General features: G+C 44.4%; 1 protein-coding gene and 1 long non-coding RNA gene across 5 annotated transcripts; both read right to left on the bottom strand.

Annotated features, from left to right (window-relative positions):
- Window positions 1–1,210: 1,210 nt before the first annotated feature.
- LOC311221580 (uncharacterized protein) lies at window positions 1,211–9,391 on the bottom strand. 4 transcript variants are annotated; one of them, XM_084305655.1, is made up of 5 exons: window positions 9,140–9,391; window positions 7,971–8,088; window positions 5,895–6,015; window positions 2,880–3,223; window positions 1,211–1,302 (listed from the first exon to the last, which is right to left on the bottom strand). In XM_084305655.1, the coding sequence occupies exons 1-4, from the start codon at window positions 9,316–9,318 to the stop codon at window positions 3,072–3,074; spliced, it is 570 nt and encodes a 189-aa protein (XP_084161781.1). In that variant the 5' UTR covers window positions 9,319–9,391; the 3' UTR covers window positions 1,211–1,302; window positions 2,880–3,071. The 4 variants fall into 4 exon arrangements, with proteins under 4 accessions (XP_084161781.1, XP_084161780.1, XP_084161782.1 ...); XM_084305654.1 differs by lacking the exon at window positions 1,211–1,302 and adding an exon at window positions 2,343–2,805; XM_084305656.1 differs by lacking the exon at window positions 1,211–1,302 and adding an exon at window positions 2,343–2,805 and having other exon boundaries at window positions 2,880–3,198.
- Window positions 9,392–20,340: 10,949 nt separating this feature from the next.
- On the bottom strand, window positions 20,341–23,291 carry LOC311221581. Its single transcript, XR_014619317.1, has 3 exons — window positions 22,898–23,291; window positions 22,584–22,725; window positions 20,341–21,591 (listed from the first exon to the last, which is right to left on the bottom strand). It is a non-coding gene; the product is annotated as an uncharacterized lncRNA (long non-coding RNA).
- Window positions 23,292–24,549: the final 1,258 nt, after the last annotated feature.

Genomic DNA, 24,549 nt, shown 5'->3' with positions numbered 1-24,549 from the left:
TTGTTGGATGGATTGTTGTTTATCTTGCATCTGCACCTTCACTGCACTTCAATATTGTTTTAAGACCACTTCTTAAAATATATTTCTCCACCCAGCAGCACAATCACAGCTTGGTGAGAGGGACTAACATTGGTGGGACAGTGTAAAGGAGCGAAGATAAATTTAAACTCCTGACAGCGCAGCTGCTTGGCTGTGTTGCCTGCCTCTCCCACCTACCGTGATGATGTTTACCCCAGCTCTCTGGTTTACAGGTCCACACATTTGTTAATACCAAATATCTTCACGCTGCCAGCAGCCCACTCAGATTTAATCTCTGCAGGTCCTGTTGCAGTTCATTTGTCTGGTCACAACCAGATTGATGCTAACAGAATCCCCAGGAGGAAAGAAGGGCAACAAACTGCAGCAAACATGTAGATGTTTTTCCTTTCTTCTTTTCTATCTCTTTCTCTTTCCTCTTTTCAAATTCCACTGATTTTACAAGCCTTTGGAAGCACAAGCATGAGAGGCTGGTTCTTTAGGTCATGCCATGACACTCTTTCTGTGCTGAAATACTCAGGTGGCAGGAAGGTTATCCATTAATATCAAATGCATCTACCTATTTTGTGTGTCTCCATCCATGCACCCCAAGTCTAGAAAGATGAAGCACTCAGAAGAAGGCAGTGGGAGCTCAAGTTGTTCAACAGCTGTGCAAGCAGAGCATGGGCATTGCAGACTGGGCAGAGGAAACAGAGGAGATCCTTGAGAATGATGAACTGAAAAAAAAAAAAAAGAAAAAAAAAAAAACACTTTGAAGATATCTGTGGTTAAAAAAGTTCTAGGGTTCATTTTCCTTACTCTTGATGTTTTTTCCTTATTTGCTTAGTAGTGCTGAGGGCTTAATAATCCTTGGGATCATCATTCTTTGTAAACAGGAGTCACAAGCAGGTCAGCTGTGGGACCGTGGTGGAGCAGCCCAGGGGCCAGGCTGTGCACTTGGCTGTTGTGCCCCACTAGAAGTACCTGGTGGAGGTGCTGGTGATGCTGTGCTGCTCAAGGTTTCTCCTCCATCTGCTGCTGTGGGGTCCCTACTGCCTCTCAGAGTAGGCTGAGGGCTGTATCTCCACATGTAGTGGAGATATTATTATATATATTGTGTAACGTGTGTGCAAGGGAGTTACAGAAAGGGAAGCTAAAAGTAAAATAGAAAGAAACTCGTGCGTGTCTGGGGTCAGTCCTTTGCTGTTTGTTCTGATTTCTCTGTAACTCTGTAACATGGAGGAGTTTCCACTTGTAGATTCACTTCTCAGCAGTCTGATTCATTTCCTTAAAAAAAAAAAAAAAAAAAAAAAAAAGTATTCTAGGGAATTACTTGATTAATTTCTAATTTAATTGCATAAAACATTGCATTGTAGAATCTTTCCCCAAAAATTTCTTAAACTTTAAGCAAGATGAGATCTGATAAGAAACTAAAAGTTTCACGTTTCAGGTTGAAATTCACCAGTCTGTGTTCATGTGGAAAGAAATGGTGTGGACTTGCTTTAACCTAGAGGAAAGTGGCCTTGGTAGCAACAGTCTTGGTATCAGACCAGGCACAAAAAGCAATTGATCTATAAAAAGAGTTGAAATGTTTCCAGGGCATGTTGTCACATTTCCACTAACAAAGCTTCTGAATGCAGTCGTTGTAATGTGAAGTGACAAGAATGGCCCAGCACAAAGTAATGGGAAGTACGGCACTTTTGGGTTACCTTCTAGAAATTTATTTGTTAACATCTTGGTTAAATAAAAGAATGTGTGTGTGTAAATACAAGAACCCTCCCAAAGGACACTTGGTTGGAACTAATATTTTCCCTTTTTTAATATCAACTGGCAGTCAACCGATTATTTAGTATTACCTCAAACTAAATTAAGCTTTTTATGTTCTCCTGTGTTCCAGAATGAACAAACTAAATTAAATCTTAAGGCTACATTATTGAAAGATGTTTGTGTAAATACTTCAGTTCGATATGAAAAACTATTATCTCTTTCAGAAGACTCAAGAGTTGAAAGCTTCCCGGGAAAACGTGTGCTTCTCCTGAATAACGTGTGTAAGGGCAGTATTTCCTTGCTGGCACTCAGGAGAAGGTGACTGGAGACCCAGCCCAGGTTAGAGGAGAGGAAGATGTTCGCTGCAGGGGGCTATTTTGGGCCCTTTCCCCTTCTAACCAGCTTTCAGTGGCTTGCTGCAGTGATCTGTTAGCCTCAGACAGCGGCATCCAGAGCAGGGTGCGTGCTCCCCAGGGATGCGCAGGACCATCTGTTGAGGCGTGGGAATAATGTGTTCTTTGAACCATTAATAAACAAAAAAAAATAATGTGATGTTTTAAAAATAGTGTTTATTTCATCTCTATCTCATCCTTTTTTGAATTTCTATTTATGTTTTGTAATGTACATAGTGTGTTAGCACAGCAGGATAAGCATATAATTTATAAATAAATGTGCATATGTCAGGTGTGCATGCTCTAAGAGCTTGTACTGATAGGGGCGCATAATCAAAACAGCCTGGAGACCACTAGTTTAAGAGACATCCTGGAAAATTGAGTTCTGCAAGCTCTCCTTCTCCTTGAAGAGCCAGTCAGGTCTTCCGCTCTGAATCAGCCCACTGTGCTGGGGCAGTTGCCTCTTCATCTACACAGGTATTTTGAGACTGCCCAAATGGGGGACTAAGCAATGTTCAAGCCTGCGTGATGTCTGTAGGCGTGATGGTGTAAGCGCCAGATATGCTGGGGTTTCTGCACGTGTGGATCAGGCAGAGATTCATCTGTCAGATTTCTTCAGCTCTGCAGTGGCCTGCAAAAGCGTGTATGTAAAAATATGTAACCACTCTGCACAGAAAAAAAAGCAAATACATTTCAAGTACCAACCTGCGGACCAGAGATCTGTCTGGGAAATCAAATCTGTAGCAGAGAATAATGCTGACAGCTAAATGGTGCAAGTGTTACGATGCTAGAGCACGTCTGCCACAGGCTTGGGATGGATGCACCAGCTCTTGGTGCTCGATTTTTGCACTGGTAAAATGAAGATCACCTTTCATTCATGAGCTGCTTGTTTAGACTTCAAGGCCTCTGTGGCAGTGGCCACTGCTTGCTGCGACGTCCACTGTAAGGATGATGATCTTGGGTGGAAGGTCTGGAGATCTGGGGTCCCACAGCAGTGTCCCCTGGTGAGCCCAGCACGGCGTAGCTGCAGGAGCATAAGGAGGTTGGGTCTGTACAAAAGGAGGGCAGTAACTAAATTCAGAACAACCTACTTTGACCATGTGTATTGAGTTACTAGGTAGCGATGAAATCCCACGTAAAGAGCTGGGAGGTGGTAAGGAGAGGGAGCTGCAGTGACCTGCGGAGGGTCACCTTCAGCCATCCCCTTCCAGAGCAAGCGTGTGAATGGGGAAAGGGCTGGAAATAGATGTAAGTGAAACAGTAAATAAGCTTTCTGCACAGTATTTCAAATCAATTCATGAGAGGCTTATGCCTGGCTGTAAAAATCTGCCAGTAAAAGCACTGAATAAAGGGCAAGGGAGAATCGTCCCAGCCTGGCTCAGCAGAAAAGCTCTCCCCCACCCCACACTTCATGGTGCCCATCTCTGCCCATGTAGGTGCCACTCAGAAATGTGGTAGAGGAGTCTGAAAAGGGAGGGATTTATGTGTTCACCCTTAATAATATGCATATGGGTCTGTATGGGGGTTTTACTGAACGTAATTTGGCCGTACTGGAGAGGGCCTGTGTTTCACTTTGAGGCTATGGCAGCCACACTGGGACACAAACAGGTCTCCCCTGGAGGAAAAAAAAAAATTTGGATTCTGTTCATGGGAAAGTTTCTTGCACAGCCATTTGGGATCTGACACTTGGGTGTCCCTAGGTGGTTAGTATCCTCCGAGCAGCAGAACACACGGCACAGGACACTGCATAGTCTTTGGCCTGCTCTCGGTAGGCAGGACTCCACCATCAGTGCCAAGAACTTCAACAAAAGAAATTAAACAATCATTAATAGGCCGTGATTGATTTATAACGAAATGTTTTCACATACCCTAGCAGTCTGCTTCTGTCCTCCTGGTTATTATCTGTAACATCTAAGCCAACTAGAAGGACCTCTGCAAGTGAAGCATGGCTGTCTCCTGGCTACGTGCCTTTGCTTCTCTCCAAAGTTATTTTTCCTGAGAAAATAACCACCTGTCCTTTCCACATGAACCAGCTCTAGGTAGGGCTGTCTCTGAAGGGAGGTTTCTACAGGGGGTTTTGGTCATTCCTTCCTAGTCTCAGCCATCATCACCTCCAAAGGGAGGACACACCGAGAGCAGCGTGCACCCAGCACAGGACAGTTGCTGTAAGCACTGCAAGCTGCATAACCTCTGTGCTGGGACTGGGGGAGTGACTCCTGTTTTCAGCATTGTTTTGCTCATTTTTTGGCAGTGAAGCCATAGACCTGAAGTGGCTCTGGGCTGCCTTGCCCACCCCAGAGCCCCAGGCAGCACATTGTGCATGCTCTGCATTTTCCCTGCTCTGGGACCAGGACTGCTTGCCACCGTGGCTTTCTGGGCTGTAGTTCTGCAGCAGACCTGGAAGTACAGACACAACACCAAGTGCAGAGCTGTTGCCCATATTTATTTAAATACTTCCAACTTGGATGCAATAAATCCTCCCTCCCATCCCTGTGACGCACGCTTCTCTCCCCAGCTGGATTGTGTTTTAAAGGAGAGGGTGTAAATACTTCCTCCCGCGTGATCTGTGCCAAGTAGCAAGATAATGGGGATGTCTTATCCCAGAGTAAACATCAGGAGATATTTTATTTGTGTCAATATCTATTGTGGAAGGCCATAGGTGTGCAGATAGTGATACACAGAGCTGCTAAGACAGGAACTGCTGGTCTGGATTTCTTTCTAACGGGAGATGCACGAAGAGGTGGGGAGCCGAAAAATCTCCCCAGCAGCACCACATCATGCTAAGCTATTGACAAGGGTATTCCAAAAGGAGTGCAACGAACATCTGGCAGCTTCTGGTTTACATTTCCTCTTTCCATAAATAATTGAAGCTCTTTAACTAAATTGCAATCTTGGCTGTATTTATCACTGGACTTTTATGGAGCCTTTCATCCCAGGGCCTTAGAGCAAGTGATTTAAGTCACAAAACATCCCCAGGAGACGCACTGCCATTTTACTAATAGGCAAAGAAACCGGGAACACAGAAATAGTCAGCTGCCAAGATGACACAGGAAACTTTTAGGAGTGGGAGGAAGGAAGCCAGGGTCTCTTGGGGTCTCAGGCTATGTGCTGTCAGCTGCAGCTTCTTTATGGAAACCAGGTTTGCCTGTAAGATACCACGTCTCTGTTACAGCACTTGCATAGGAAAAGATGATTTCCAATATTGGAAATAAGAGCTAAAATATGCATGCGCTCTTCCAAGGGCAAAAATACTTTCCTAAGCTTCTGAAAATGCAGTGCTTGTGCAAGGCAAGGTCACACTGCACAGTTCCTTCGGCCCTGTTTAAAAATATCTCACCATTAAAACAAAGCAAACACACTGCCAGCTGCCAGGATAGGCCTCTGGAGAGCTCAGCTTGACATCACTAATGAGGTTGCCTTTAAACAAATAAGTTAGTAAGTACAGAAATGTTGGCCCTTCTGAATACCAAAATCTCACTTTTTTTTTTTTTTTTCCCTGTCCCTTTCATTGACATCACCAGCGTTTTATTGCAGCAGTTTCCCGAGAGCTGTGGTTTGTGTAAGACCTCTTCTAACATGACTCTCGTGAAGCTGTGAAAGTCATAGAATGGCCTGGGTTGAAAAGGACCTTAAAGATCATCTAGTTTTCACCCCCCTGCTCTGGGGGTTCAGGTCTGTTGCTGAACATAACATACCATGGCATGACTGCCGTAAGTGTACCTGCAGACAGGTGGTCCAGCGCAGTTAATGCCCCCACCTGGAGGGGTGATTGCTGCAGGTGCTGCGAGGACTTGCTGACTGACTTGACTTTCCTCTGTCCAGTGCTCCCTGTCACAGCGACCTGCATAAAATTACAAAATACCATCCTTAAACTAACAAAATGGACATGGAAAAACAGCCAGACCAGCTGGAGAAATGCCATCCCTTTCTCCTTCAGGGATGTGAAACTGTTATATAGAGCATTTTACCCCAAGGAAGAAACTTGTTTCCTGCCAGGGTGGTTTAGGCAACAAGACAAAAAGTAATAGCAGTAGGAAGGTGCATGTTTTGTTCTGCGTTTTCACATAATAGCGTGGTAAGAGGCTTTTCACTGCAAGCAGCAGCAAAGGACTTCACAAAAAATAAATAGCATGGCTGATGAAATGTAGCACTTTCGTTCACAAGTTAATTCCTCCAAAATATGAGAACTGTGCATGTGTCAGAGAGGAAAAAAAAGAATAATGGGATAATAGGAGGAAGGAGAAAATGGACCGGTACAGTTAAGCTAACATCAAATGTGCTTCTTTTCTCATCTCATTAGCTGGCTGAGCCCGCACTGAATGCCTAACTAACCAGGACAGGGCACAGCTCCAGCCGCAGGCCCCATGTCTGGCACAGCACAGCTTGCACTGTGGGAGCCTCACGCACCCCAGCAAGCAGAGGCTGGCACACAGCAGTGGCCAGGAGCGTGGCCACGAAGTGGTTAGCATGCTAGAAAAGAATTTGCCTTACAAAACCCCGCAAAACACAGAGGTGTGGGGGAGCCACAAAGAGCTCAGTGGCTGCCTTGGTAGTGTTTTTGCTGGGGTGACACACACCAGCGCTGGTGCCCATCTGGCTGGAAAGCCAACAGCAAAAAAAATAAAAGAAAAAAAGCCTTCCAAAAACATTTGGAAGCACAAGGGATGACCTTCAGGACACTTTGATAAATGGGATTGCAACACCAAGGCTATGTGTAAACAGTTGTTTAGTGCATGACACTTTTTTTTTTTTTTTAATTAAAAAACCTGTATTTAAGACTTTGTTTAGGACTTGGGCAATCAAAGTTAAAGCCACGTATTGTGTCAGCCTGACCCAGGATGATGGCTCTTGTGCCTCTCAGTTGTGTTTTATAACAGGAGGAGAGGCTGCAAAGCACAGCTCTTGCGAAGGATGCCAGGAGCAGAGCAGCACGCAGTAGCCAGGCTGACACCAGCAGCCAGCCCATAAGCAAGACAAACTCTAGCATGTCTGTTTTCTTGTTGTCCCCAAGCATGACTTTTTTTTCTTCTTTTTTTTTTTTCTTCTTTTTTTTTTTTTCTTCTTTTTTTTTTTTTTCTTTTAATTTAATAAAAAATTGAGGAGGCGCACTCTTGCTTTGAAATGCCAGCCTTGGCAGACAGGTTTAGTATCATGCTCTGGCAGCCCTCCTGTGCCTTTTGCAAAGGAACAAAGCCAACATCATTTTGTGCTACTGGAGAAGCATGCTTGCTAGCCCAGATTGGTTTTGACCTGGGTGGTAAGCCCCTGCTTGCCAGCCTGCCTTGGTCTTTACCCCATGCTCCTGCACCGAGCAGCAGTGGGATTTTGGACAGGTTCAGGCACTGAGGTGGGAGCCAGATGAGCCAAATCTGGGCAAAACATCAAAACCTCTGCCTGGAAGAAAAAAAAAAAAAAAGACTGCACTTAAAAATAAAATATCTCTCCTTAAAAAAAGTGCCTGTTCTGATCTTTTTATCAAATGGCTTCCCATAATCACCAAGTCCAGATGTGATGCCATCCATAGCTGGTAAATGACATCTCTGGTGTTGCTTGTGCCTATTAAATTCATGTTTTTTCTGGAGCTTTGCTTTCACATTTCCAGAATTTGTTTGTCAGTCTGAGATTTTGAGAAGATAAGGCCTGCTAAGAGCCCTTCAAAGAGGAATGGCAAAAGCTACTCTTTCACAGATATGACTACTGGGATTATTTTATTTATCTGCCTTATATAAACCACACACAAAACATATTTGGCATTAATGTTTGATCTATTGCCTTAGTGTAGAAAAAAAATAATACCTTTAACTCTCCAGATTGGCCACGCTTTCTAGTTGCTTGAAGTTTAATTTCATAAATAGCATTAATTTTGCAAAACTGCAGGACAGGTCTCTTGTCCATGGGGTACCTTTCAGTGATGCTAAAACAAAAAACAAGAAGGTTTTAATTGGACTTCTCGTCCCAGTATCTTGATATAATTTTAACCAACAGGTTCCAATAAGAAGACCCAGCTGGCTTTTTGCAGCATGTAACATCTTCCAGCCTGCAGCTGATTTGTGTAAACAGTTATTTTCTCCCTAATCTCTTAGATGAGGAGACTTCCTGTGAATGGCATAATTTGAGGAGAAGAAAACACAGAGAGTACATATATCACTGGGAGGGACGAGTGTGTGAAGGGAAAGCAACGGGCGGCTTTATCTCCTCTTATTGCCAGCAGCAACTTATATTGAGAAAATATATCACACAGGTCTGGTCTCCCCAGGGAGTGGACAACAATTCAATTCCTTCCACTGCTGCTGCCTTCAAGGTTAGTGCCTTCCCCACCAGCAGCTCGATGTGAGGCATACGCAGAAGCTGGGCAGGTGGCTGGGAAAGGCGGCAGCCACAGCTGGCAGGGATGGGGCTGTTAACTGTCTGCATCTCTGCACAGTGGAGAAACAGCTCGAAGGTGAAGGGGGAGAGAAAACAAGAAACAGCAAAGGTGGGGGAAAAGGAAATGGATGAGGAATCAATAGCAAAGATGGAAGATGCAGGAAATATGGCACCCCAGTAAGGGGTGAAGTGCTTCAGCTGTCAGCGCCATGGGGAAGGGGGGTGTGCTCGTTCTTTCATCCGGAAGAATCTTTTTTTGCATGTGCATACGTTCATCTGATCTCAGACATCATGGCAAAAAATGTCTCTGTCTTAATATGACCCAAACCCTTTCCTTTCTACATAGGCAGTGACTCAGAATATATGTATATATCGATAATTTGTAGCATTATCACTACATTTCCTGCAACATGAGCATTACATTTCAAAGTGCATTAGTCATACAGATAAATACTACCTCTAGACTAGAGCAGAGCTACCAGCTGGCAAACAAAAAGCCTACAGAGAAGCCCACCAGCCAAGAGGCTGCAGGAGGGGCTCTCGTCCCCCTGCAGGTGATGCAGCAAACCTTCTGTCCCTCAGAAAGGCAGGGCAATTACCGGGGAGATCTGCTTTGGCAGGATGGCTGCAGGTCGAGTATCAGTCTGTACCTCACATTCACAAAGGGTTTAAACTTTGCCAGCTCGGTGTGGAGATGCTGTCCGCCTCCACACCGAAGCCTCAAACATCCACGCCGAGAGCACAGCCGCAAAGAGCTCCATCTGCGTAGAGGATCCATGTTTCTTCACACTCCTCCTACACAGCCTCAGGGACGAACCTGTTATGGGGCACTCTGAGTGACAAGAAATCCCCGCGCTGACTGTCCCCGTGCTGACTGCCAGCTGCTTGCTGTTTGGGAGCTGTGCTGTCAGCACCGTCCTGGTCACAGGTCAGCATGAGTGGGGCCATGCTTTTTGCTGGACTGGTAAATTAGGCTCTGAAAGCAGGAAGGCTCGCTCTACTTTTTGCCATTGGCATGTCTTGGTTTCCTCCTGGTAGCCTTGCTCAATAGGCTGGTAACTGTTCTCTACAATATGATGAACACTAAGTCACAAATGATAAAGAGTCTGTTCACATCCCACCTCTTGCACATCCTCAGGAAATTATATGTGTACATCAATGGCTTGTACTGCAGCCTGGCGTACAGGAATCCCTAAAAGGACAAGATTTAACCATTTCAAAGATAAGCTGGTATGGAAAGACCTGGGTGAAACAGAAAGAGAAAGAGAAGGCACCATGCAGATGTTCATGGAGTAAATACATGCAGTCAGCAGACGTCTTCTTGTGAATGTCACAGTGAGGAAGCAAAAAAGGTTTCATCATCCTTTGGGAAGTTCTGTCTGTAGCTCAAGCATGTAAAAAAATAATTTAAAAAATAATAATAGAGGAAGTTCTTGGTGACTTTTAAGAACTGATTTTTTTTTTTTTTTTTCTGGTGAATATGTGTCCCCATCCATCTCATTAATGTTACTTACCCAAGTTCCAAAATGCCGAACTTGTGGTGACAGCAGTCTTGTGGTGATAGACAATTAGGAGATATCCTGCGTGGAACAAGCTAATTTTTCTGCATCAGTGTGAAGAAGCAGAACGTGGATCGGTATTTCTCCGTGGAGTCAGTGTACTTAATTGGTATTCCCTAGAGATGACAGACTTATGGTTACCTTTCTCTTCTTCCTCACCCTGTTCTCCCTGTCTTTGATACTTCATTAGAACACAATAATCCCCCGCAGCTGCTGACATGGAGTCAGCATCCCCTGCCTGCAGCTTGCCTGTCTCTGTAGCAGGTCTCTTGGGTTTAATCAAGTGTGTGATGAGGGTTGACACTGTGAATCGCATAAATGAATGCTGTCTGATGCTAGAAGTGACCTAAGTGACAAAAAGAGGTCATTTTTATGGAGTCTGTCATTTCATCTTTTGTTTTACTTCTTGAAGACTCTTCTGCATTCTGCTTTCCAACCCTGATCCAAGTCAGGCCAAATGCTCTGCAAGACTTTCCCCCATGGTCTGGGTGTGCAGCCCGGTCTAGGCGAGGCAGTGAAGGTGGGCCCATTGCATGGCAGAGGGTGAAATATTAACAGCATGCTTCCCCAGTCAGATTCTGGTTCCCCACAGCTGGGAATGGCTTTATGCTGGTCAGCATCCCTGTGATTCTACCTGCTGATTACTGAGGGCACAACAGCAGTTCCTGTGGTGCCCCAATGCACAGCCCAGGTTCAGCCAGGCAGCCTGCTTCCAGCCACTGCCTCCAAAGCTCTGCTCGGAGACAAGGTACTTCTGCACCTGGCAAAGGCTGTCCTGGTGCCTCTGACCTGCTTCTGGTGGTCGCCCAGTAGCTTTCACCAAGTTGTGAAGGCAGCTGTGGAGAACGGACATCACCGTTCAGGACACTGAAGTCTCCTTGCTTGAGCACGGGACTTGCTGCCAGGTTCCCTGCAGAGGAAACACTGTTGGGTGAGGAGAGAAATCATTGCCGATGGTTGTTTTGTCTCAGTCATTCCCCTATTTCACAAAACCTTCTGTTTTAAAACAGGATGCCTCACAACCCAAGCTCTGTCACTTGGCATCCCGAAATACGATCCAGGTGCAATAGGCCACAACTTTCCGACTCCTCTGCTGTCGTGGAACCTGACGGCAAGTGTCTGCGCCAGATTAACCCACCTCGTCCTCACCTGGGGCTGGCGTGTGTGAGCTACATCCTGTGCTCTTCAACACCTGTGTACAGGGAAAATGCATTTTGTTTGAATTGGTCCTGAAAAAAAATCTTAAGTCATAAATATTTTGACCTGCCGCTGGGCTATACAAATCTATTCTTAGCAGTAAATGGTGCTATGGCAACTGTCCCTGCGATATGACACACTAGCAAGAATTCTGCCTTCTTTTAATCCACAGCTCCCAAAATACCTTCTGCACATCCCAAGCCACCTGGCTTTTCCCACCCTCTTCAGAGCTGGGGAAGCAGCTCCTTCCCAATTTATTTTTCTAGTTCAGTCTGAGGCAAAGCAATCTTGAGCCAATTTAAGTAGATCTGAAATAACATACTCAGTCCCAGCTGTCATAACCTATATTGCAGGATATTCCCCTTGCTTTCCTACAACGCTTTCCCAGTTGCTTGTATGATCTCTTTTCCCCTCAGGACTTTCTAAATAATTCCTTGACATGAGCTCTATGATTTGCTATATTCTTCTTTGTATAGCCTACCAAAGGTGATTTGTCAACCTGAAATCTTCTGCTTACACATGTTAGTCAATCATTAACATATTATTTATTCAGAAGTTAATATAGCTGTTCAAAGCTTCCTCTGACAAGACAGCCTTGTGTTTTATGCATTTATTTATCTCTGTTACAATAGCTAGAGTTTTGGGAACCCATATGTGTCTGGAGCTTGGTTTGGTTGAGATCTAGCTAAGCACATGCTAAGCTAAGGTGGGCTCTGCCTTAAAGAGCTGCAGACCTGGTATTACCAACGTGCTCTACTGTGAACTAGCTGCTACACACTCAGCTCCTGAGGCACATTAGATTAGTGACCTATAGAAAAATCTGAAATGTTCCAGATCTCCCAGTCCACACTAATTATCTACAAATTTCTCAAGTTCTCTCTGGGCTCATACGTAGCATTCTGCTAGTAACCAGGCACTGAAAATGCTGCCTGCTTGAGTACTGAGCCACCTACAAGTTTCACGGCATTTGGTGAGTAATTGAAGGATTTATATGTTCAGTACATCCCATATGCCACGAATGTCTTCAAGTGGCAACACAGTGACAGCAACAACAAGGCTATTGGAAAGTTCTGCAGATAACAGGCTAAATTCATCTCTGATGTAACCCCACTGGCTTGAGCACACTGATAACTACCCTGGAAAAGGGTGTAAAATGTGAAGTGGTTCTTCCTGCTTTCTAGCTCAGGTCTTTCTGCTTCTGCCCTGCCAGCACACCAACTGTGCTGACTTGCTGAGGCACAGTAGATAATATCATCTGCAGCTCTTCAGCAGGGTCCCACAGGCATAAGAGACGTAAAATGTCATTGCCAGAACGTAGGCATGAATAAAAATAATTGCCCTGATTTCTCTGCCATAACAATCATAATTTCTAATATAAATCACATTAACCTCCTTCCTCTCATAAGAGCTGTTTTAACCCTTAAGTGAGAAAGAAAAGTGACAGACTTCAACATATGGTGTTTTAAAACTAACCAGTTCTCCTAGAGTTCTCTCCTCTTACTTCATTTTGCTGATCCTGCAAACCTTTATAAGTGACCAGCTTCCTTTCAGAGCAGCCTGGGGTGGCCAGGTATCCCCACCCGTGCTCTGGAGCAGGCCAGGTGTGCCCCACCACCTGCCTGGGACGTGGGTTCAGCCATCCCCCTGCTGCTTTACACGAGCCTTCCAGTTGTTGGCACCCATTGCGCACTGAGCACGCGTTTTCTAGTGGAGCAGCTGATCCCTGTGCCAAGCATGCACTCGAGCACCCGCCGCCAGCTGCACCACGTGCTGGTTCATGCCGTACCCCTTTAGGTGCTATATTTGGCTGCCCTGTCACTCACTAGCACAGGTGTCTCGTGGAAGACCCAGTTAGTCCTCTGATGGACTCCAGACCTCCTTCTTGCTGGCCCATTATCCACTTGTTTACCAGTTGCACTCTCAATCACACCACTGTATTAATTGCAACCTCCCAATAATTAGGTTTCCTGTTCTTCAGGCTTGCACTTGAGCTGGTTCAGGCTATTATTTCAGCGTGCAGCCACACGGAGATGAAGAACGAGCGCTGCCAACTCGCATCACATGCTTAGCAAAGGCAAAGGGAGCAGATTTCCTGGGAAAGCCACAAAGTGCTGTGAGGGCACTGTGGAGCTCAGGCTCTAAATGCCACCCCTTCTGCACAGACACCCCCACCCAGGGGGAAATTAAATCCCGTCCCTCCCAGATCTTTGAACAATGGACAACACATTAATATTTTCACACAGCTTCTGCACTCCATTAGAGGTTTGATTTTAGAAGCTCCAAAATCACAAATGCAAAGGGACGGAAACAAGTCAAGACCTGCAGGAACTGAGATTTCCCAACCCATTTGCTAACTATATCACCAGTGTGGTCTAGTCACATCTCCAGCATCTTCAGTATTTATTTTACAAATGCAGGAAATACAAGATCTTCTGGAAATCTGGAAAGCTTTTCACCTTTTCTGTTGTTGTTGTTCCTTTAGCAAATAACGCCATTCACAAACAGTTGCTATATATATATTCCTTCTGATAGGAATCATTTGCCATAGCATTTTATTCCTTTGGAAATGTATTTATTTCCAGTAGGGATAATTTGCAATAAACACATTTTATTTCACTTTATTTGTCACATTGAAAAGACTCTCAGGCTTGGATATTTTCCTGTTCTTGTGTGAAAATTTGTGGTATTGTTCAGGTTTTGAAAATACTGGAGAATGTATTCAATGCTAAATTAAGGCTATTTACACTCAACCACACCCCCACCATGCTCACCATCTACATTACCAGGCTTCCTACACCTTGAGTGTTTATGCCAATGAAGTTGGTGGAGCAACTCTTTCTGCCGAATGAAATCTCACTCATTAAGCAGCAATTTGTTGTTATATTTATCACTAGTTTTCTCACTGAGCAGACCCCGCCATGTGTCCCAGAAAGTACCTGTGGTTTCTGTTGGAGCTTGGCTTTTTTTGCTGTAGTGAAGCTCTGACCTCACCGAAGCCTGCTGTGCATGTTCTCCATGGAGCACTGAGTGGGAGCAGAGACAATTCCAGTGAATCTTCTGGGTCAGATGAGTCTGCAATTATTCCAGCTCTGGCAAACAAACAGCAGCATGGTAGGCCACCAAGGCTGGGAACATCAGCGTGGCTGACACAGGAAAATACCAGCCCCTAAAACTGGCAAGGGTGCCGTGATGGGGCAGGTGCTGGGGACACTGGGTGTAACCACATGCAATGGGTTGTGCTGGAGTGTGAGGTACAAAGAGGTGGCAAGGACCATTAGAGCCCAGGCAGACCAGCTGGTGGGTGAAGGAGGGGTGGAAGTCATTCTTCATAGAAGATCTCAGCTCTATGGTTACAATGTCTTTAGAAATGCGTCGTTATTCACTGCTAAAAAGAGCCAAAAAAAAATTAAGGTAATGGTGCCTGCTTTAGTTCTGGTTCTGTAAAAATGAAAAATTGAATTTTGGTCTGAGCACACTCCCTGCTCCTACCAAATATGCAGCATATTTCCTACTCCCCATATCTGCTACGGCACTTTTGAGTTTCTTTTTAAATACCCCTCTTACTGGAGGAGTATTTAAAGGTGCACCTGATCTGTTGTGCTATGGTGACATTCACATAATCACAGAACTACAGAATATCTTGATTTGGAAGAGACACACAAGGGTCATCAAGCCCAGCTCCTGGCTCCACACATGAGCATCCAGAAATTAAATCACTGAAACCCTATTTTTAGACATCAGGATTTGACCCAATCTGTTCCTTCTCCCTTGTTACCATATGCTCTGGTTACTCCAGTTGGCCACTTCCTTCACTGCATCAGTTCCATTTTTCCAGCGTTTCCACCTACATTGCTCTAACAGTTGTGAGGAGCACGCTTTTTGGATCTCACTTGCTTCTGTGAGGCTGGTTTGAGCTCTGAAAGCCACACAGGCTGAATGCCTGAATGAGCTCTGAATGCCACACTGGTAACACTGCAGTACCAGCAGAGCATTTGTTCAGCTCTGCGCTCAAGACAAGACCTGTGGCCTGGTTTTGCCAATGTCTGAGCAAACCACATATGTATGATTTGGAGGCAGAAGGGAACCTGCTTGCCAGACAGGCTCAGCTTGGTTGCATCTGCTACTGCTCTTGCTCTTCCAGATCGTGGCTGTTTTCTTTCTGATGTTTTTTTTTATTATTATTATTTATTACTATTATTTTAAAGTTAATTCTTTGCCTTCAGATTTCAGAGAACCCCAGAACAGTAGATCACAGAAGGGCTGAGGCTGGCAGGGACCTCTGAAGGCACCTGCTCCAATCCCTGCTTCAGCAGGGCCACCTGCCAAACTGCCTCCCAGCTGAGTGGCCCCAGCACGTCATGGTGCCCATGGTGTCTCCTCTCCATGTGCAGGACTTTGCATTTCCCCTTGTTGAACTGCACGAGGTTCCTGTCAGCCTGTCTCCAGCCTGTCCAGGTCACTATGGATATCAGCATGACCCTCTGGCGTACCAGCCACTCCTTCCAGTTTTGTTTTCTTGGTGGTTGCACAAATAGTGAGCCATTTATTTTTCTGCACTACTGGAGCCCCAACTACAAGCTGGGGCTCAGCTGAGTCCTACTGTCATGTTGGCAGTGAACTGAGAAACCAGGAGCAGCCACTTTTTTTCTGCTTTCTTCCACAATGGACAAAACTATGAATGGTGGGGTCATCTCTTTGTGGGGACTAGTGGCCATAAGCCACTCCTCCTTGCCTGCAGTATGAGACATGCTCCTAGGGAGGTTATTTTCACCTGTAGAAGTATGAAAAAGAAAATCTTCAATGTCAGTAGAAAATCCCATTTCCGTTCTTATCAACCAGAGCTGCTACCTGTCTTTATCCTGCAGTGCATTTTGGGTTCAATGCAGTCATGCCGTGTAGAGAAGGCTCAACTGGTGGAACAATAGAAAGGTCACAACAAAAACCATAACATGATCACAGCTCCATGGGAACCAGTTACTAAATCTTTTTTTAAAAAATTCTACATACATCAGCACTGAGCAAAAAGCAGTCCCTTATTTCAAAAAGTCATTAATGTACAGAGTACCAGAAGAAGCATTTTATTAGCACATTGGTTTTTTTCATATAACAATTTTACAGCCTAAATGCACTTCAGAAGCAATTATCTCTTGTAATTTCAGCTCTGGATATAACGGAGACAGAATAAATGTCTCCATAATTAATGATAGTTTAAAAACTTCTGCACCAGCAGCTCTTTGCCTGCAAGTCCCTTCACATGCTGCTCGTGTCCCCAGCCTGCTGCGGCTCAGGCTTGCCAAGGGGCTGTGTGGCTGCTGGCTCTGCTGGCCACGTGCCCAAGTTGCTCTGGGGGCATCCCCTCTCCTGCCATATAGTGCTTTACAAATCCCACCGAAATTCAGATGACTCTCCACCAGGATGTGGGTGCTGGCGGAAAGCTGCCGATGCCTTTATCCCAGCAGTGCTCTCAACCAGAAAGGCTCTGAAGGCAAGCACCACTCCTGCCCTCTGGGCACAGCAAGGGCAGTGAAAGTTAGTCTTTGTTAACATCATCTTTGTCCAACAGGGTCTAAAACTACCATGTAATCACCCATTGTATTTTAACTGCCATGTAGCCACATCCTTTATGCACCTTTTCCTTTAGGCCTTTTCTGTGCTGGGACAGAGGGCTCACTCGTGGGTGTCAGTCCCATGCCTGCCTGGGGGCACTGAGATGGAACTGATAATTACTTTTTCTTTTTCTTACTAAAGCTGTTGTGAAAACTGGGAAGTTGTTTTACACAAAACAGTGCATTAAGCCCCTACTTTTGCAAGTGCACAACGTTCTTAGGCTATTCTGTGACTGAGCATTTGTTGTTAACCAAATTAGTGGTTGCAAACGCAAGGCAGGAATGCAATGAGCATCTGGTGCAGCAAAAATCAACTGGAGTTGGAACAACCTGTTGTGATCTGTAACATTCCTACAGGAAAGGGTAGAAGTCACAAAGGGCTCGGAGCTACTTACAGAGGTAAATGTTGGGTTACCATACACTTAGCTAAGATAACATGAACAGAAAAATGCAGGGTGAAAAAACAAATTCCTCCAAGTTTCTAAAGACACTGAGATATAAAAGAGGTTGCCTGGGTTTATTCTCAGCTGCTCCTCTTCACAGGGACAAATCAGCAAACACACTGCTGTGTTGTCTGTGCTTCACGGAGCACTACTCAGAGAAGGTCTGTAATTATTTCACTCAGAGTCTTCCCTCTATGGAGGGAGCTGAAAAACAGCTGCAGCAATTGCAGTGAGAAATTGGACTGAGTGGGGGAGAGAAAAAACAGGCAATTACTGACTTCTTCTCTCACCTGTTTGCTCTGATGATACTGTGTGGCTTACAGGCATGCTCGGGATAACTAGGTGGCTCCCTGAACTGGGTATTTACTCCACACAGCCGTGGATCACACTGTAATGATGAGGTGAGGTCAGAGCAGATGCCTGGTGCAGATAAGGCTACTTTGATCCTCTGTAAAGTCTCACTTTTGTCACAGAGCAAAGAAGGCTGAGGCCAGACGCATCCTGAAGGCAAACAAACTGGTGACTTTCCACCAGTTGGCTCCCAGGAGCCCGGGGAAGGCTCATTTTATAAAAATGTGCCTGCTGCACGCAGGTTTAGGCTGTGCAGGTTGCTGGTGTCAATGCCATAGTGCAGCACTGCGGCAGAGCTCATCTGCCAGGTGTCAAGGAGGGATGTATTTCTTTTCTTTGAATGAAGCTTTTCCCTGCTGGCATGCAAGGGAAAGGCCCTTGCAAAGCACAGCTCATACCAGAGCTGCAGGCAGTAATGATGAAGAGTGCAGAGGTGTGTTATAGAGGTGCAAAAACCAACAGGTTTTGTTTGGACAGACAGGAGAAGGCCTGAGCAGAGGTAGGTATTTGCTTTTATCTGGGTGGTATTTCCATTTCTCCTTTAAATATTTGGTCTTTCTTAACCATATCACACTGTTAGAATTGCTATGCTGAAGCTGTTGTTAACACCTCTCGGCTAATTACCAGCTTCTCCAACCTGTATGTAGCGTAGGTTTGCCCTCCCCTGTCTCTCCTCAGTTCTCCCAATACAGGATTATTTTGTGTGTGTGTGTGACGTGGCACCCCTCCGCTGCGGAGAAGCCTCCACACGGTATCCCCATGGGGTTTCTTCCCTCAGAAGCTCTAGCAACTTTCTCTCTCTGTTTTTGTACTTCAGCTCTATTCTCGTTCAATCTTTTTATTTTTTATGATGTTGCCAAGCAAGGCACTGCAGCACTGAAAGCTCCTCCAGCTCTCATGTTCCTCTCAGTTGTGACACTTACTCTGTGAGCTTTAAATACCTGTTTTTGTCTTTACCCCACTGCACTGAGCTTATTAAACGATTCCGCTATCACTGCCATGTCAAAACAAGTCCTAAAGCTCATGCAGTGGAAATCCCTTGGTTCTTTCCTTTCATAGTAGTCGTTTCATTTTACAAAAGAATTCATTAAAGCAGTATTTCTGCTTACAGTATCTATGTTAACTTCAGCATTCTTCCCTCTTTCTCTGATCAGTGCTTTCACAACTTCCTGTGCCACTGAGGTAACGTGTCTTGTCCATTCATCTGCTCTCATGCTCAAAACCACATCTGATGACTGGCTGTGCCAGGACTCCCTAAATTTCTCTGCTATTACCTTCATCAACTTTTGTAATGAAACTCCAGTGGGTAAATTCCTCGTATAAATATCCTTCTGTATCTTGGACAAAATGTTTACATCCTTACTAGCTGCACGGTTTGCACCAGTATACAGAGTTTCATCCAGACTGGGCTAGTACAAAACATCCATGAAGATCTGGAGCTGTTTGTTGCACAGAGCCTCCCCTGAGCACAGAGACGACCCTGAAGAAATGGGATGAGGTAGGGGTGCAGAGCCCTTACACCTGGAGGGACTCCTTCTCCAGCCACTGGGTTGTGGCTCAGCCCAGCTGTGATGTTCATGCTGGGAACTTCTCAGGTGGTCTCTTAATGCAGGTGCAGTTTTGTTTCCTTCTGGGTGGTGACACATTTCTTAGACAAGGTGGGCTGACTTCTAGATGCACTGTAGATTAGGGAGCTGCCAAATTGAAGCACTGACCTTTAGCTTTCCTACCGCCTCCACTGATGCACAATTTAGTTTCACTCATAGTGAAATTAGCAGAATTACCCTGGGTAAGAACTGAAAACATTTCCATCAGTCACGAATCTAGCAAACAGGCTGATTTGATGTTTCACTTGATGTATTTTAGAGGAAAAAACATCACTGCAGCCAATTTGGAGGCAATTTGTCAGCTACTCTTGTTTGCTGTATGAGTTTAAATTACTAGACATGTTTGCTGAGGTTCATAATATTTTTTCCCTCATGGTGTGGAAAATATACCTCTTAAAAATATTATAACTAAATGTTTTTGATTTAACTTTTTCTGCTTGAGAAAAAAAAAAAAAAAAAAGATATACTTAGGCTTTAACTAAATGTGTTCAACCTAGTTATCAACAGTATAGCCAGGGAGACTAAGTTAGTGGTGAAGTTAATGTTTAACTAATCTGAACCGTAATAAAAATCTGGAAATTAGGCAGTACTTCAGTGCTGTGACATTTGTACTGTAAAAATTCAGGTATGAATGATAACTAGAGGTTCAGCTCTGATTCTAATAATCCTTATTAATAGGTGGCTGCACAAATCTCTAGGCTGTGACAGCACAGTGAGTCACTAATGCTTTGTGAACATGTGATGAGTTTATTGGCTTCATTGGATTGAACCCCTGTTATTTGTTCTTTGACAATCCTTTCTTCCAAACACCAATATTTGTGCATCAGAGAAGGTCTGGGAGGTCTGTGCAGTCATTCATCTGAAGCGTGATGCTCAACTGGTGTAGCTGGCTCACTGCCATTCATTCCTCCTTGCTGCATGGCTTTCAAGCAGCCAGTCCCTGAGCACAAGCTTCAGTAAGCCTTGGGGAAGCAGTGCTGTGAAAAACGGATAGCAATGAGCCAAAGAGCCTACTCAGGAGTAACCCATGAGTTAAATCAGCTTTAATGAATGCACACAGAAAAAAAAAATACAATTAATTCCTAAATCTTGAATCTGAATAACATCTCAGTTTATTAGACAAGGCAAAAACAAGTAAGTCATTCAAACAGGATATGTTTATTTAGCAGAGAGAAATCTCCAGCATTGTTTTTGTGGTAGAGTTTGTCACAGATTGGCTTGCTAAACATCTTCTGAGCTGTACTGATATCTTCAGTTTTTATATTTGTTAACATTTTTGTAACTCTTTCCTCACAAGATTAACCCTAAGTTTACTCATCCTCTGAGTTATTTGTAGTATTGTATTATTTTTTTTCTTTATTGCCTACTTAATTATGAGCCATTATATTTAAGTACAGATCTTAATATTTGTGAATAACCTATTGAGCTAATAGTGGCTCTGCAATACCTTATATCTTGTGGCTAAAATCCTGAAACGTCTGGGTCTGACTTTCATCCCATTTTTCCTGGGGTAAATCTCTAACTGGCATCACACATTGTGTCAGCTCCTTACTCATACTGGATACATAAATCTCAAAGCTGCAGAAGCACTTCTTTTCACATTGCAGGAGCCTCAAAGCCATCTCCCTTCCTTCTAGATACACAGCTGTGCCATGGAGGCCCACGTCCCATGGGCTGTGACCCCACGGGCATGATGCTTTATGTGCCTGGCACCTGGCAGTGATCCCACAGCAGAGGATGTTGCTGCACCCGCTGGTCTCAGTTGTTTAGACGACATAGTAGCATCAGCCTCATGCTGTGATTCCTCATATTATCTAAAACTAAAGCTCCTAGGCTAGATGCTCAAGGCCTACATGAGCCTTGATGCTCAAAGGCTTGAGCATCTGGAGGGTTGAAATTGATAATGACAGTCAACCCCATCTGCTCCTGAGTTTGGATGACAACTTTCACCAGAACATCCACTTAAAACACTCTCTGAATTATGCTTGCACAGGGAAGTCAAACTAATTGAGCAATGGGATGTCAATCCATGTGGCTGTGAGAGGGACTCCAGCCTTGGGATCCTCCACGTGTATGACCTGGCTGTAGCTGCAGGGCCCTGTGTCCTGGGAGGGACTGATCAGTGGAAGCATCCCAACCTCCTCTCTGTGCTGCTTGTGGTGCAACTTCTGTGAAATGCAAGAATCCCTCTTCTTAGACATGTCTGCTGTGCTTTTAGCAGAGTTGGATTTTTCTGGTAACATGTTAGCAAGCCAACCGTGCGTCAAACTTGGAGAATAATTGGCAGCCTATAAATGCAATTTAAAAATAAAAAAAATAAATATTAAACATATCTCGTTGCTGTTTTAGAGGACCACATTAGCTTCAGTGAAGCATGAAAGAGCAAACAATAAAGGTGAAAAGCAAGTCAATGTATGTAGGTGGCTAAATGGAATTAAACATGTGATTTTGTGACAGGGGGTATGGATATGAATCACAAACCATGCTGCCATTTTAAAAATGAATGGCGCAGTGAAATAGACCACACTATCATTTTAAATGACATAAATGGGGCTTAACCTTGTTTCTTTCTATCAACATTGATTGATTATAACTTTTTAAAGAAGTAGTTAATTGCTGGGGATGCATTTTGCTCTGTTTTTCAGAGCACACTGCTGATGAAGTATATGATGAGTCACTTAATTGAACAGAGATGTGTGTCATTATATAAGGGGAAAAATGGATTAGAATTACCACCCAAATGCCAATGTGTATTTTGATTTTGATTACAATAAATAGACTTTGGGATGTTTTATTTCATTAATGTAAAATATAAGCAGGTTGAAAATTTGGCTAGGCTGAGAGATTTTGGACATCAGTTTAAAAATAAACAGACAAACAAGGAAGAAACAATACTCCTGCATCTTCTAGCCCACTGAAAATCTGAATGTTCTCTGGTATTTCTGATATGGGAAAGAATAAAGTTCTCCTCCCTTTTCTCAACCACTTGAAGAAGCTGGTATTTCCAAAACACCCACCGAGAAGATGCTTGGAGAGCAAGTGAAGTTGCTAGTACAATTTCCAGGCACTAAAGCTGAGTATGTTTAAAAAAAAATAAAAAAAATACATGTGTGAACTGTAGCCCTCAGGTGAACACGCAAGCAGTGCAGCTACTTGCGTTATGTGGCTAGGTGTGCACATACCACAGGGTTAATGCTAAAGGCAGTGCCCTATTATCCTTTCAGTAAATCCCTGCCTGATAATGATGTCAGAGCCATTAAAATTAACAAACTGCCCTTACCTCACGAAAGCCATGAGGTAGAAGCAAAACTCATTATACAGCATTTCCCAAGGAGCAGGAACAGTTCTTTCTGCACATGGAGACGTTCAGCATGCTGGCACCGTTCCACAGGGCCTGGAGGTTGCCACCAGTGAGCCTGCCCCTGCGGAAAGCACACCCTGAAGTTACTGAGGACTGACCTTTCTGCACTGGACCAGATGGCCCTGGCTTTGCCCAGCATGTTCTCTTTCTGATATGAGTGGAAAGCACCCAGGGTTTTAGGACGGGCCCTCTGGGCCTGTGGGTGGGGGGCTCAAAACAGCGCTGCTGCTCACCTTTCTCACTAGACGTTGCCCAGGCTGACTCCTGGCTCTCTATTCCTTTTTATTCCCTGGAATAAAAAACAGTGTAAAAACTCCAAGTTTTAGCCCACAGTCAATTACCTCTGCTGGCACAACCAGCTTTCATCACTCTGGAGGCTGCCACGTGTCCCGGTCGCACTGGGAAGGCCCACACCAAGCAAATGCAGGCATCCTGCTCAGACACTGGAGGGGGCAGATGAAGGGGGTCAGTGGGAGAGGGGACATCCCTCTGTAAACTCTGTTTCTGTAGGAAACTACAGCAAACAGTGCTTGGACGTGGAGGCCTGGCTTTGCTGCTCCAACAGCTTTTTTCTCAAGAATTTCTTCTCCCAACAAGGGAGCCAGGGCTGCGGGCTGCCCACCCTCCCACCGCCCTTTCCCCCATAGGAATAAATCCTCCTGGGGAGTTTCCACTTGCCAGGCTTCAGGCTGACAAGGACCTGCTCTAATATAGCCTGGGCTCCTGCAGACCACTCTTCTATTAATACCTTCTTGGTTGTTCCAGGGTTTATGGCCCCTGATACTTCTCAGTAAGTTATATTTATTCGGTACATATATGACGCAGCAAGTTTGTAGAAAGCCACAGCTGCATAAACAGTCTGTAGGGATCAACTGGTTGAATCCAACTGAGCTCTTCAGCCTGCTTTGAAAGGAGCTTGTACTTGTTTATACAAATTATTGTTCAGAATAGCAAAACTTACCTTGGAGTGTCTAATGTTCAAGAGACAGAGAAGGAGAACATAAGGGCATTCCTGGGCAAAACTGCACACGTAGCTTGATTCATTCCTACATAGATACCAAACCGCCCACGAGAAACATTGAAAGAAAACATCGGACGAAAGCCGTGCTGAAAAATGCATGTAGGAATCGGGTATGTGTGCAGGCCAGGGTTATGTCAGTGTGAAAGCATCTGTGCCTGGAAATACTGACTTGTGCATACAGCAAGGAACACTTGCGTGCAAACAGAGACAGCCAGACGTGCGCAGGCTTTGCACAGATCTTGTAGGGCTTGACTTTCATATTAGCCTGACCTAACCTATAAATACCAGGATCGAACTTCTGTATTAATGATGAAATGTTGCTCGTTTTAGAATGCGATTAGTTTGATTGGTTAATTAAAAATAATAACAATTTGACAGCTGCCAATTAGGAAATTAATTAGTCACATGGTGAAGTCTCACTTCTCCATGTGAAGAAGCTGACTTCAAGTTGTCTTGGAGGAGACTGGCTTTCTGCCAGAACCAGTGAGTATGATCATACAAAAAACAGACTCTTATTATTGATGAGTACTTTTCTTTTGAATAACAGGAGGTCTGTACCCTCAAAGAAATAATTAACTACAGCCTCTTCATAATAGATATCCACCCTCCCTCCTTCAGCACAACAGAGCTTCTGTGAGCTTCTGTTCATCAATACCAAAAAAGAAATGCATGAGAACAAAATTAATTAGGATAAGCAATACCAAAAAAATAAATGCACGAGAACAAAATTATTTAGGGTAAGGAAAGCTAGTCCTTTGTTGATGTGATTTGTTGGTTTAACCTCCTTTGTTCTCTAGTGCATTACATAGTGGCCTGAAACTGCTGCTCTTTGGCCAGTAAGTGAAACAGTGAAATGTCCTACCC

Source organism: Netta rufina (assembly GCF_964035555.1).
Source record: "Netta rufina genome assembly, chromosome: Z".
Taxonomy (NCBI): Eukaryota; Metazoa; Chordata; class Aves; order Anseriformes; family Anatidae; genus Netta; species Netta rufina.
The sequence above is the reverse complement of the archived record's forward strand: the minus strand, read 5'-3'. Positions and strand labels throughout refer to the sequence as shown.